At 40.9% G+C, this 14,982-nt stretch overlaps 1 protein-coding gene across 1 annotated transcript; it reads left to right on the top strand.

Moving 5' to 3' along the window:
• Window positions 1-9,227: 9,227 nt before the first annotated feature.
• On the top strand, window positions 9,228-11,299 carry LOC144526017 (uncharacterized). The gene is made up of 4 exons (XM_078263146.1): window positions 9,228-9,284; window positions 9,780-9,819; window positions 9,926-10,323; window positions 10,639-11,299. Exons 1-4 carry the CDS (start codon window positions 9,282-9,284, stop codon window positions 10,672-10,674), a joined length of 477 nt encoding a protein of 158 aa, XP_078119272.1. The 5' UTR covers window positions 9,228-9,281; the 3' UTR covers window positions 10,675-11,299.
• Window positions 11,300-14,982: the final 3,683 nt, after the last annotated feature.

The raw sequence follows: 14,982 nt of genomic DNA, 5'->3' as shown, positions 1-14,982 counted from the left end.
GAATTTTTGGCCCACTCATCTTTGCAGAATTGTCCTAATTCAGTTACATTAGAGGGTTTTTCGAGCATGAACGGCCTTTTTAAGGTCATACCACAACATCTCAATAGGATTCAGGTCAGGACTTTGGCTAGGCCACTCCAAAGTCTTCATTTAGTTTTTTCTTCAGCCATTCGGTGGTGGACTTGCTGGTGTGTTTAGGATCATTGTCCTGCTGCAGAACCCAAGTTCGTTTCAGCTTGAGTACACGAACAGATGGTCGGACATTCTCCTTCAGGATCTCTTGGTAGACAGCAGAATTCATAGTTCCTTTTATCACGGCAAGTCTTCCAGGTCCTGAAGCAGCAAAAACAGCCCCAGACCATCACACTACCACCACCATATTTTACAGTTGGTATAATGTTCTTTTTATGAAATGCAGTGTTCCTTCTACGCCAGATATACTTGGACACACACCTTCCAAAGAGTTCCACTTTTGTCTCATCGGTCCACAGAATGTTGTCCCAAAAGTCTTGGGGATCATCAAGATGTGTTCTGGAGAAATTGAGACAAGCTTTGATGTTCTTTTTGCTCAGCAGTGGTTTTCTCCTTGGAACTCTGCCATGCAGGCCATTTTTGCCCAGTCTTTTTCCTGATGGTGGAGGCATGAGCGCTGACCTTAACTGAGGCAAGTGAGGCCTGCAGTTCTTTGGACGTTGTTGTGGGGTCTTTTGTGACCTCTTGGATGAGTCGTCGCTGCGCTCTTGGGGGTAATTTTGGGCGGCCGGCCACTCCTGGGAAGGTTCACCACTGTTCCATGTCTTCGCCATTTGTGGATAATGGCTCTCACTGTGGTTCGCTGGATTCCCAAAGCTTTGGAAATGGCTTTATAACCCTTTCCAGACTGATAGATCTCAATTACTTTCTTTCTCAATTGTTCCTGAATTTCTTTGGGTCTCGGCATGATGTGTAGCTTTTAAGGATCTTCTGGTGGACCTTACTGTGTCAAGCAGCTCCTATTTAAGTGATGCCTTGATTGTGAACAGGTGTGGCAATAATCAGGCCTGGGTGTGGCTAGAGAAATTGAACTCAGGTGTGGACAACCACAGTTATAGTATGTTTTAACAAGGGGGGCAATCACTTTTTCACACAGGGCCATGATGGTTTGGATTTTTTTTTCTCCTTTAATAATAAACACCTTCATTTACAAATTGCATTTTGTGTTTACTTGTGTTGTCCTTGACTTTTGTTTAAATTGGTTTGATGTTCGAAACACTTAAGTGTGACAAACATGCAAAGGAACAGGAAATGAGGAAGGGGGCAAACACTTTTTCACACCACTGTATTTGGCCATGAACTTGTACCTGGCTTGCTTTATATTGGTTTGTGCTCTCAGCCAAATATTAAACACAGTGCATATACTGTATGGAAATAAGAGCGCATGTTTTTGTGTGACAGTATGACATAAAATGCAGTCTTTTTACCAAAACAGAGGCCTCACATATTGACTACATTTGAAACAGTGAACATGTCAAACATGATGTTTTAACCTTTTTTTAGAGTGGGAAGTTGGCAGAGCAGACCCATTTTTCAGCAATGCCTTGCACCACCTCCTACTGCATCATGGTTAGTTTTCCTGCTAGCTTGAGTATTTCTTGAGTGTGCAGTCTGGCAGTTGCTAGAGGGAGAGAAGCAGAGAGGATTCAAACCTGCGACCTTTAACCTGGCAAAAATATACAAAGCTCCAGTCTTTTGCCCTTTGACCACTATTGCTGTCTCTGACACACCTGACTTTTTCTTAAGTGTAAGGTAAGGTGTAGAGGTGAGGAATGTTTTGAAAGGTTTTTATTCTGTACGTGAATGTTCTCAATGTATAATTATGTCGTCAAATATCATGAGCTTGTGTGTGAGTTTATTTGTTGTGTGTGAGCTGAGGTGCAGGGACAGATGACCGCAAAAGCACATAGTGTCTCTATTCGGTCACAATGTGTGGTTGACAACAACGACAAGACAGGTCTGACTGGTTTAGCCAGTAGATGCTGATAAACAAGCTGGTTATGTAAGACAGGTGGAGGAACCTGTCTTACATCTTCATCATCTTCATACTTCTTCATACTTCTTCTGGTAAATCAGGGGATTTTCTAACGTTTGAACCAAGCCTTAATTAGAAGAACACAGACTATATGGTGAATTCTCCCCACAACAAGAGTTAGGATTAAATTACAAAGTAAAGATATATACAAATATATTATCGTTCAAATATCCCTGTGGATCTGTCAAAAACTGTGCACTTCACATTTGTACTCAACTCAAAAATAAGGACTTGAGACTTGAAGTACAGATAACTTTCCTCCTGAAGACTTGACTTAAGAATTGAGATGTGACTCCCTAAAAATCTGACTTCACTTTCAAAAGCAGAAGAGAAACATTAGTAAGAAGCAGGCCTTGTAAAGCCCCATAGCTTGAAGATGTACCTATTAGGCATTGGTTATGCAAAAGAATAACCGTACAAATCCAAAAGGAAAATGTTCAAATCCATTTTCTCCCTCTCCCTCTGTGGGTTTAATTCTTCTATCCAGTGGTGGAAGAAGTATTGAGATCCTTTACTTAAGTAAAAGTACTAATACCACACTGTAAAAATATGCTTGCAAGTAAAAGTCCTTCCTTGAAAATGTTACTTAAGTAAAAGTATGTTGATATCATCAGGTTAATGTATCCAAACTATTAAAAGTAAAAGAACTCAATGCAGAAACATCCTCACATTGTAGAAACTGGAAAGGATCCAAACTGTTCTGTCAATCAACTAAGTGTTTAATCAGCTAATCATTTCAGCTGGACTTGTAGGCCGTTAAATTGTTGGGTAGTATAGTTTTTAATATAACATTGTATTTTATAATCTGCATGGGTTTTGTGTAACTAGTAACTAAAGCTGTCAGATGAATGTAGTGGAGTAAAAAGTAGAATATTTCTCTCTGACATATAGCGGAGTAGAAGTAGAAAGTGGCATGAAAAGAAAAGACTCAAGTAAAGTACAAGTACCTCAAATTTGTTCTTAAGTACAGTACTTGAGTAAGTGCGTGCAGAAACGTCACAACACGAGTTAACATTAGAGCTTGTGCAGACGGGGTGTATGTTCAGGTTGGACTGGTTTATTGACGTAAAAGAATGCTTTATAACCCAACTGACTATCTTTTTGTTCGACTTGGGTTTCAGATAAAAACTTACTTCCTTTGGTTCCACTGGACTAGTTGCATCCTCTATTTGTCATATATGTAAAATCTATCTATCATTATTGTAATTTTGATTGTCTGTACTGTAATTAGAATATGTTGGTTATTCTGTACACACATCTGTTGCATGTCTGTCCATCCTGGATCCCTCCTCTGTCCCTTTCTGAGATTTCCTCCATTTTTTCCCTGTCACAGGTTATCTTGTGGAGTTTTAACTTGTCTGAATCAAGAGTCTAAGGACAGAGGGTGTTGTTTTCTGTACAGATTAAAGCCCCGTGAGGCCAATTTGTCTTATGTCAATAACATTGACTTGACTTAAATTAGTCAACAATCAACATTCAGACACCTGAAAGACTTGCAACTGACTTGCAATTTGTTTATTTGTTAAGACTTGTCCTTTAGGACTTAAGACTGAACAGAAAGGAAGTTTTGATAAAGGTAAATTTGACCTCAAACTATTTTATGTGTGAGCATACATGTATGTTCCCTGTTGAACTCTGTGACCTGTAACATGATGGACCTTACACACCTAACATGGTGTGTAAGTGAAAAGAAAAACTGAGTGCAAACGTGACTTGTGTGTGCCGGCGTGTCTGTATCACCAGTGTTGGGAAGGATACTTTCAAAACGTATTCCGTTACAGAGTATAGAATACATGCCCAAAAATGTAATTTGTAACGTATTCCGTTACGTTACTCAATCTGAGTAACGTATTCTGAATACTTGGATTACTTCCACATTGAATTGCATTTTATAAGTGTAGGAATGCGGCCATCACATACAGCTTACTAAACAGGCCTATTCTGGTGTGTTCTTCTGTTCCAACTGGCTGAATGTGTACCTGAACAAGCAGATAGATTTTTTTTATTTGTAGTCCCCGAACTGCATACTACAAAAATCTACGAGCTAATTTTAGCTAACGTTAGCTAGCATGTCAAACGGGGCTAGTCAGTCTTTCAACGGCCCTGGGGATAGTAAATCAGCACGTAGGAGAATGTAAAGTCGCACGCAGACGTGTAAGACCCTTTATACACTAGACGCAGCCCAGCTGGCGCGTGCAAATGTGACGTCATGGGATCGCCGTGACTATTTATACCCGCGCTGGTGCTCACGACACTAGTTGCAGTCTTCTCCTGAACAGAGGTGGCGCTAATGATCAAAGGCTACAGACGTTGCTCTTTCTACAGATTAGAAGAAGAAGAGAAAGGTCAACAACGGCAGAACTGGCAGCAGCATTGACGTCAATGCTTCGATTTGATTTGATGACCTCTTCGTCGGATCAAGCCTTTCATTCACCATAAAAGAACTCATCTTAACCTAGTAAGTTTACAAGAGAGACTTGCAGTCACTGTGAGAGTCCTGGCATCCGGTTGTCGGCGAATCAGTTCAGGCCTTTCCGCTTTGTTGCGCGCCGCTGAAAAAAAAAGAGCCGTACGCGACCTCTGCTCGCACGCCATAAATCGGGCGGGCCGGCAGGATATTACGTCATTTTGACAACACGATGGCGCGCGCTACCTTGGATGCGTCTAGTGTAAAACATGCTTTATCGGTAAACAGGGTAAGAGGTGCTTACGGGCCCGGACAAATCAGGGGCCCGCGTGACTGGAAGATATTGATTGACAGCCGGGGCCCCCCATCGCATTTGGCCACTGACCAAGCGGGAGTGAGAACGGGTCAAATTCATTTCCTTGTTTCAGAGACCGTTCTCTTCACGTGTGTGACTTGAACATCTCACACTTACCAACAAAACAAAAGACCGTGCAGAACATTTCAGACCGTCCTGCCAACCTGTAAACATTTTAACATCAATGTACGCAGTAACGTTTTTTCACTCTAACGTCAATGAAAGCTCCTGCTGTTTACATCCTGTCTGATCTCTGCAGTGGGCCAGGCCAGGATAGGAAATTAACTAACAATGTAAAGATCAACAAGCCACTGACACTGACACATATGTTCAAATTTGATTCATTCAATGAATTATTACTTTTTGTCTTAAACCCACCAGCCATTTTCATATTATACCAACATTTGCAGCATCCTGAGCCTTTTTGGTAAAGTTCCTAGGAAATCTCAGCCCAGAGTAATTAATTAATAGTAATAATTATTATTTTCCCCAAAACAAGTGGCCTTCTTTTGCAACTTTCACTGTCTTCTGCAACTTCATTGCAACAAACATACAAAAGACATCGCAACTTTTATCGCAAAATCAGGCATTTTGGGCCGCAACAATCAAAAAATCCTGGAGGGATTGCCCTTGTGTGTTTTTTTGTTGTTGTTGTGGTGCGCGTAGGCTACTCCTGATTTTGTCAGTCATCTCATCTCTTATATGCTGTGTCTCTATGATCCTATCCTGTCCTATTGATGGTAGCCTACTCGTGGACATTGCGCCGTCATCACGTGCTGTAGTAGGGGGGGCCCGCCTTCATAATCCTGCTTAAGGGCCCGGTGTTGGCTCGTTACGCCACTGGTAGCACGTCAACTATAAAATAGCAAGGTGACCAGTAAAACCACAGCAGACGACTACCCTTGGCTAAAAATAACCTACTTTAAGATGCTTCTTCAGGTGGAGGTGGAGTAATTTAGACACTGAAAGGAAGTTGGTTGCTGGCAAGCAGAAGTTGCACTACAGTGCACAGTTATATTTGGTTCTCCCTTCTCTTTCTTTAATGTGAAATGCTGTTTGAATTTCCAAGATAGAAATGCATTCCTGCCCTGGCTCTGTTGTGCCGGTTCTGGCTCCATCTCTACCTCTATCAGTGATCACGCACGGGGCTTCTGGGAAATGCATGGAGTTGCCGACATTTATTCAGAGAGTGAATAAACCTGTGAAACAGAAAAGTATCGTCATGTAATCCATTGATTTCAACAATGTAACTGTAGTCTAAATACCAACTATTTAAATTGTAACTGAATACAGTTACTCATAATTTGTATTCTGTAACGCTGGTACATGTATTCTGTTACTCCCCAACACTGGTCAGCACTCTTCAGAGGAGCTTTGTCTCCTGATAACATCACACTGCTGGATTATGAGGAAAATGTTCCAAACAAACAGGTATGTCAAAAACACCGTGCAGAGGAAAAAAGGAGTTCCAAAGAAACACATAGGTTATGTGAAATGTTTTGTGTGCATTCGACCAGATCCTACCTGTAGAGATCTCAAAATGTTCACAACACCACTACGAGTATTACAAATAACATGTGATTGCTGCAACAAACATGCAGTATTCTTCTTGTAAACACAGCTACATGTACATGTACTTATGGTACAGATTATACACATTGTCCCTCACATAGTGTACCCTGAGAAAGTAAATAGTTTCTGATAAGAGTGCAGGCACTGCCCCTGATGGACTGCTTCAGGTTCAGGTGTGGCTTCACATAAAAGGAGCAGTAGGGGACAGATTCAGATTCAGACAACTTTACAGTCTTTCTACAGCTGATATCCAGCATATAGTAAGTTCACCTCTAAAACTTTTATTTTTTTATTTTTTGTCAATTATTGGTATCATTTCTGAGCACATCACACCTTTGTGTAAAAAAAGACCACTATTTAAACAGGGAAATATGACAATATATTTATTTATATTATTTTATTATTTATATATATATATATATATATATATATATATATATATATATATATATATATATATATATATATATATATATATATATATAATTTATATATATATTTGCCCTTTGTTATTGTTGTTGGAGTGTGTGTGTGTGTGTGTGTGTGTGAGAGAGAGAGAGAATTTGTATGGTCACACTTGTATGTCTTCTTTAGTTTTTGTTGATTGTCTTGTTGTGTATTCATATTTCTATTTATGCTTCATTTTAAATGTAAAGCACTTTGGGTTTACGTGTAATGAAAGGTGATATACAAATAAAATTGACATTGACAATTAATTTCTAGGACAGAGATCTTTCACTTAGTAATGTCAGGAAATGGAGCAGACAGGTAAATACAAAAACAACACTATATACAGGTGCTGGTCATATAATTAGAATATCATGAAAAAGTTGATTTATTTCAGTAATTCCATTCAAAAAGTGAAACTTGTATAATGTATACATTCATTCCACACAGACTGATATATTTCAAGTGTTTATTTCTTTTACTTTTGATGATTAGAACTGACAACTAATGAAAACCCCAAATTCAGTATCTCAGAAAATTAGAATATTGTGAAAAGGTTCAATACTGAAGACACCTGGTGCCACACTCTAATCAGCTAATTAACTCAAAACACCTGCAAAGGCCTTTAAATGGTCCCTCAGTCTAGTTCTGTAGGCTACACAATCATGGGGAAGACTGCTGACTTGACAGCTGTCCAAAAGACGACCACTGACACCTTGCACAAGGAGGGCAAGACACAAAAGGTCATTGCTAAAGAGGCTGGCTGTTCACAGAGCTCTGTGTCCAAGCACATTAATAGAGAGGCCAAGGGAAGGAGAAGATGTGGTAGAAAAAAAGTATACAAGCAATAAGTATAACCGCACCCTGGAGAGGATTGTGAAACAAAACCCATTCAAAAATGTGGGGGGGATTCACAAAGAGTGGACTGCAGCTGGAGTCAGTGCTTCAAGAACCACCACGCACAGACGTAAGCAAGACATGGGTTTCAGCTGTCGCATGCCTTGTGTCAAGCCACTCCTGAACAAGACACAGCATCGGAAGCATCTCGCCTGGGCTAAAGACAAAAAGGACTGGACTGCTGCCGAGTGGTCCAAAGTTATGTTCTCTGATATAAATATAAATTTTGGAAATCAAGGTCCCAGAGTGTGGAGGAAGAGAGGAGAGGCACAGAATCCACGTTGCTTGAAGTCCAGTGTAAAGTTTCCACAGTCAGTGATGGTTTGGGGTGCCATGTCATCTGCTGGTGTTGGTCCACTGTGTTTTCTGAGGTCCAAGGTCAACGCAGCCGTCTACCAGGAAGTTTTAGAGCACTTCATGCTTCCTGCTGCTGACCAACTTTATGGAGATGCAGATTTCATTTTCCAACAGGACTTGGCACCTGCACACAGTGCCAAAGCTACCAGTACCTGGTTTAAGGACCATGGTATCCCTGTTCTTAATTGGCCAGCAAACTCCCCTGACCTTAACCCCATAGAAAATCTATGGGGTATTGTGAAGAGGAAGATGCGATGCGCCAGACCCAACATGCAGAAGAGCTGAAGGCCCCTATCAGAGCAACCTGGGCTCTCATAACACCTGAGCAGTGCCACAGACTGATCCACTCCATGCCACGCCGCATTGCTGCAGTAATTCAGGCAAAAGGAGCCCCAACTAAGTACTGAGTTGTCAGTTATAATCATCAAAATTAAAAGAAATAAACACTTGAAATATATCAGTCTGTGTGGAATGAATGTATACATTATACAAGTTTCACTTTTTGAACGGAATTACTGAACTAAATCAACTTTTTCATGATATTCTAATTATATGACCAACACCTGTACTGGGTGGTAAGCAACAATCCAGCTGGGAGAGGAAAGTCAGGCTGGTATTTGAAGGCAGTTGAATGACGCAGGATGAGTAGCTGCGCTGACTGGGATTGGTGCCAGGTGTGAGGAGAGTCAGCAGAGGGGGCGTGTCCACACACTGTGGAACATGCAGGTGGATACAGGAACACAGAAAACCAAAACGCACCAAACACACGACAGGCATAATAAAAAGAAGAAATAAAACAAAACACATTGACTGAGACACACACACACACACACACACACACACACACCCATACTGTCACTGTGCGGAAGTCACGGCATGCGGTGGCGTGACACATTGCCAATTAATTCATTTTCAAAAATGTAACAGTGACACTGTTGAGTTTGCCCAGGATTATTGTCATTGTTGCTTATCTGGTGCCACATGATGACAAAGACATAAATAGTTATGTTATAAAAAGTAACAAAATCTGAAGTGTATGTTTACACACTTTTCGGAGAAAACATTTTTTGTGTGAGTTTAGGCTCTGCCCTGCTGATGACCAATCTGAGGTGTGGCTTTACGTGTATATAAAGGCAGAGCCAGCTGACTGCTGTATCTGTGGATCTGCACTCCAGCACATGGTGAGTTCACTAGAACCTTTCTAAGCATACACAAAGTTGAACTTGGACATATTGCGTTCTGACTTATGAGAGTTAGCCACATAATAATAATGGTTGAGCTGTGACGTGTGCTACGAAGCAAGATTTGGCGTTAACGAAGTAACTTCAGGTTCGTGGTAATTTATGCTGAAAACCTAACCTGCTCGGGAGCAGGTTATGTTGGAGATAAGAGATCAACATGTTAAGCATTGTGAGTTACGCATCTACAGCGTCGGCTATTTTTTTTGCCAGCTTTCCTTCCTGTTTTAAGAAGCAGCGACTGTATTGCGTTTTGCCTGCAAAAAACCCCAAAAAACCCTGAGTTAACCACCGTCGTGACACGGCTTATGCGGGACCGCAGTTGTTGGGTTAGGTGAAGCCTCTCTACGGTTCTTAAAACAGATACATGATTGTACATGTGTGGTAAAAGACGAACTGTGTTGATTTGTTTAAAGTGTTGTTCTTTTTTGCTTTCAGGATCTAACCTACGGTTTCAAAATGTACGGACAGAACCAAGGTAAATCACTCAACCACCTTCAATTATAATGAATGTGCTTTACATATTTGATAATCACCTTTGCTATGTATTAACTAACTGATTTCTCTTTTCTTGTTATGTTTAGGAAACCAGTACCCTCCTGGTTATCCAAACAATCCTCAGCAGATGCCAGGGGGATACCCTCAATATCCTCCAGGCACTGTCCCACGACCAAACTACCCTCCTCAGCCCTATGGTCCACACGGAGGCCAAGGACAGGGATATGGACCTGGTTTTGGTCCAGGCCAAGGACAGGGATATGGACCTGGTTTTGGTCCAGGCCAAGGACAGGGATATGGACCTCGACCAGGTTTTGGTCCATGCCAAGGACAGGGATATGGACCTCGACCAGGTTTTGGTCCAGGCCAATGCCATGGACAGGGCTGCCATGGCGAGGGCCACGTATGCCATGGGCACGGCCACAGGCACAGGCACAGGCACAGGCATGAGCGATGTCACAAGAAAGGAAATCACTCTCGGGGGGTAAGATTCAGTCATTTTCTCAAATATGATTCTTCCATGTTGGTTTGTTTGCTCCAGAAATTAGATTGTATTTAGAATTCAAACTGTGAAAAATACAACAAAAGTTGCAATAATGTCAACTAATCACAGAGATGCTGTACATTGGTCCAGTATTAGCAAATGATTCCAAATCTTTTACACTGAAAGGCAGACTATCATTTTTATGTTCTCAAATGTAAGTATGTAGACAAAACGGCTATAATTTAAGTTTGATATTGTTTTGTAGATGATTGAAGTGATTCACTGATGTCTGTGGTATGTTTATCCCTTCTGTAGTCCTCCAGCAGCTCCTGCAGCAGCGACTCGGACTAGAGAAAGATTCCTGGAATAGGAGGAGGAACGAGACAAGATGGCACCTGGAAACCTTCATCCTGCTACTAAATATTATAATCAATATGTTACTGCCTAAATGTTTATTCACATATAGTCCTTAACAAATGATTTCTATCGAACACCTGCATTTATACTAAAAAGTATTCAGAGTCTCTGACTCTCTCCTGACACCATCCAGGATCCAACAATGCTGGATGTTTGAAAATGATTTTAGATTAGCCATGTTATGACCTGGTGACTTGATATGATGCAATTAGACTTTTTCTTGTTATATGAGACACATTTCAGACATTGTATCCATGATTGTTTGTGAGAAACAAAGTGCTTTCTGTGTATGATACAGCTAGTAAAGCAACAATGCAATGTCTTGCTTTTTATTTGATTTTGTCTCCATTCTTCTTATTTGGTACTCTGGCTAATGTTAAGGTGTGCTCTTTATTTGCCATGTGAAGGTCGACGTCACACCCTGAAACTGCCAGTGCAGTCACCCTAATCTCATTTTGATAGCCTGTGCAATCAAACACTTGTACATGTTGATATCCACCCTTGCCACCATTTCTTGATCTTGAATTCAAACATGTTATAAACTTGCACAGTATTTGCAGTAAGTGGTGAAGGAGCCTACATTCAGATCCTTCACTTAGTAAAAGTAGCAGTTAAAGTATAGTTTAGTATAGCATATTATAGTAGGCTATAATATTATAAATGTACTTATGTAATATTAAAATAATAGTACTCATCATGGCCCCTGTCAAAATGTTGTTATATTATTGGAATATTATCACTGATGCATTACTGTGTTAGCAACATTTTAATGTTGTAGCTGATGGAGGCAAAGCTCATTTAACTAGCTACGTCATATACTTTTAGGAAGCGAAAAAAGAGAGAACATTTTCCTGTGAAATGTAGTGGGGTAAAATGGAATACTCAAGTTAAGTGCAAGTAGACTACCTCCAAAAGCTAAGTACAGTAATGGAATAAATGCATTGTTTTTCCAGAGGAGTGGACAAAGAAAATATAAATAGTGAAAAAAATATATTTTAAGAACACAGGCGTGAGGGTGTCTCCTCTGCACAGTAGGTGGCAGTGTGGCAGAAACACAGCGCAGACTAAATCTCCCTCGGTGGTGCGTACTCCCACCATGACGTCACCACAACGACCAATCAGGGGTACCTCGGTGTCTCTTGACACAGAATTAATCAGTTGCAAGCACATATGGCCTGTCCCAATTTGTACTGTATATGGGGCTGGGCACTCTGATATTCATTATATACCTCAAAGGTGTTCTTAAGTACAGTACTTGAGTAAATGTACTTAGTTACATTCCACCATTGCTCCTATCTGTGTGAATGATGTGCTTTAGTTTAGCTTCTGTTTGTGTCCTCTGTCCAGGATCATGGTGGAGAGGAGGTTGTGTGGCTCAGGTTCTACCTGACTGGTGAAACCTGGACGTTTCTTTGCATCCTCTATTTGTCATATATGTAAATTCTATCTATCATTTTTATAATGTTAATTGTCTGTACTGTAATTAGAATATGCTGGTTATTCTGTACACACATCTGTTGCATGTCTGTCCATCCTGGATCCCTCCTGTATCTTCGAGTGTTATTGGCTCCCCACTATTTGTGTTCATCTTCATGATTTTTGTCTGTCCCTTGTGTATGTTAAGGCCCACTTGAGCTGATGTTTCTGCAAGTAGAGTCGTCTTATCTTGTATCTGATGGTGACTGTGTGAAAGTAGTGCCAAGTCATCTGCGAATTCCAGGTCTTCTAGTTGTGTCCATAATGTCCACTGGATTCCCTTTTTCCTTCCTTCAGTTGCAGTGTTCATTACCCAGTCGATGACTAGGAGAAACAGGAATGTGGATAACAGGCAGCCCTGTCCAACCCTCGTCTTGATTGCAAACTGGTTGTTGAGTTGTCCCTCATGTATAATTCTACAAGTCATTCCCTCGTAGCTGCTTTTAATCATGTTCACAAGTTTAGTGGGCACTCCATGATTTCCCAATAGTTTCCAGACAGGCACTCTGTGCATGCTATCGAAAGCTTTTCCGTAGTCCACAAAGTTGAAATACAACGGAGAGTTCCACTCTACGGCTTGTTCAATGATTATGCAATGGGTGGCAATCTGGTCAACGCATGACCGTTTTTCCGAAAACCTGCTTGTTGGTCTCTTAGTTGTTGGTCCGCTAAATCTTTTATTCTATCCAGTATTATTCTATTTAGCACCTTCCCTGGAGAGTAGTGTGATCCCTCTATAGTTCTCACACTTTCCAAGGTCACCTTTCTTGGGGATCTTGTTAATAAAGCCCTCTTTCCAGTTTGATGGCAGTTTTTCTTCATCCCATACCTTTCTGAAGAGTGGATATAGCATCTCTACGGTAGTGTCCAAGTCAACCTTTAATGCCTCTACTGGAATATTATTTGGCCCTGCTACTTTGCCATTCTGAAGTTTCTGTACTGCTTTCGAAATCTCGTCTCTGCTCGTCTATTCCGCCCATTGACTGAGTTGGCCCTCCTTTGTCTTGATGGTGTTGCTTTCTTTATCTTTAACTGGTCTTTCTGGTTTGGTGTATTTGCCTGACAGCTTTCTGGTGGTGTCATATAGCTGTTTCATGTTTCCGTTTCTTGATGCTTCTTCAGCCTCCTCCGCTAGTTTGTTGATGTATTTGTATCTTGTCAAACTTGATGCTTTTCTTCACAATTCTGTGGTTATTGCTGTATTCTTTTTGGGCCTTAGCTTTGGATGTTCTAGTGCGACTGTTTGTTACTGCAATTTTCTTTTCTTTCCTTACTTTGACTCAGAGATGGGGACTCGAGTCTGAGTCGCACTTAAGTCGCACAAACAGTGACTTCAGACTTGACTTGCGACTCGACCCAAAAAACTTCAGACTTGACTCGGACTCGAGCTTCGAGACTCCTCAACAACCTGTTTTCATGCAGTTATTGCTTTTTAAATCTAAATTTATTCAGGTATTTCTATTTTCTTTTATTGACGCATATACGTTGGAGAAATGTATGACGAGCTGCATGTCCCCTGCCCTTTGCCATAATGTGCAACGTAACGCATACGCTACGCCTATGTGCGCGCACTCACATATCAAGAAATGCATTGACGATGGCGACACCAAGTCCTCCCAGAGTGATGCCTTTTGTCATTAGTTTTGCTTTCAATAACTTTGTAAACAGTGGCAGTAAGCAACAGCTACATGCAAAGTGTGTGGCACCAAGATAAATGATGCTGGATCAACGTCGAACTTCATCAGGCATCTCAAAACGCACCCAGATAGGTCAGTCACTTGCTAATATGAAAGAGACGTTACATTTAGCATATATCGTCACAGGTAACAAGCTAACCATTGCAAAGTGTTGTGCTAATGCTGGGAACAGGCACATTGTATCTTTATAGTTGTATCCATATGACGTGACAGACTTAGGTTAATATTTCACCAGGTCCGAGGTCTAGAGGGATGTGTTAAGTAGACCCCATAAAGATATCCTACAACTGATTTTGATACTGTACTGTCTGGATGGTAGCTACAGGACATGCTTTGAATTCATAAGATTTAACAATACAGTGTTAGGGACAGATCAGAGACTTGGACTTGGCCCTCAAAGACTTGAGACTTGACTTGAACTTGCCCCTCAAAGACTTGAGACTCGACTTGGACTTCCAAAAAATGACTCGTGAACATCTCTGCTTTGACCTTTTATAATGTTTCAGCAGATATCCATTCTTTATGCTAGTATTTCTTGTAGCCGACGACTTCCTCACACGTTGATGTTATAGTGTCTTTGATATGTTGCCACTGCTTATCAATGCTGTTCTCCTGTTCTAGTAGATCTTGCAGAGCTTCAAATTTGTTTGAGAGTTTCACGCTGTAGTCTTCTCGAATTTGTTCTTCCCTTAGCAGGTTCACGTTGTATTTATTTCTGTTTCCCCTGTGCGCTGTCCTGTTCTTCTTTAGTTTGAGTTTCAGTCTGGCCGTTAGCAGGGGGTGGTCTGATGCAATATCTGCCTCGTTTTACTCTCACATCCTGTAGTGTTCTCCTGAACTTCTTGTTTATGCAGATGTGATCTATATGTTTTTCGGTAACATGATCCAGCGATACCCATATTGCTTTATGTACTGTATGTTCTTGTGGGGAAATATACTGCTTCCAATGACGAGTTTGTTTAATGCACAGATATCTAGAAGCTTCCCTCCATTGTTCATTTCTCCCAGTCTGTGTCTTCCCATCACCTCTTCTTATCCTGTTGTCTTCTCTTATCTTTGCGTTCAAGTC

This window comes from Sander vitreus, chromosome 11 (assembly GCF_031162955.1).
Source record: "Sander vitreus isolate 19-12246 chromosome 11, sanVit1, whole genome shotgun sequence".
NCBI classification, from domain to species: domain Eukaryota; kingdom Metazoa; phylum Chordata; class Actinopteri; order Perciformes; family Percidae; genus Sander; species Sander vitreus.
Note: the sequence above shows the minus strand (reverse complement) of the source record. Positions and strands in the feature narration are given on the sequence as shown.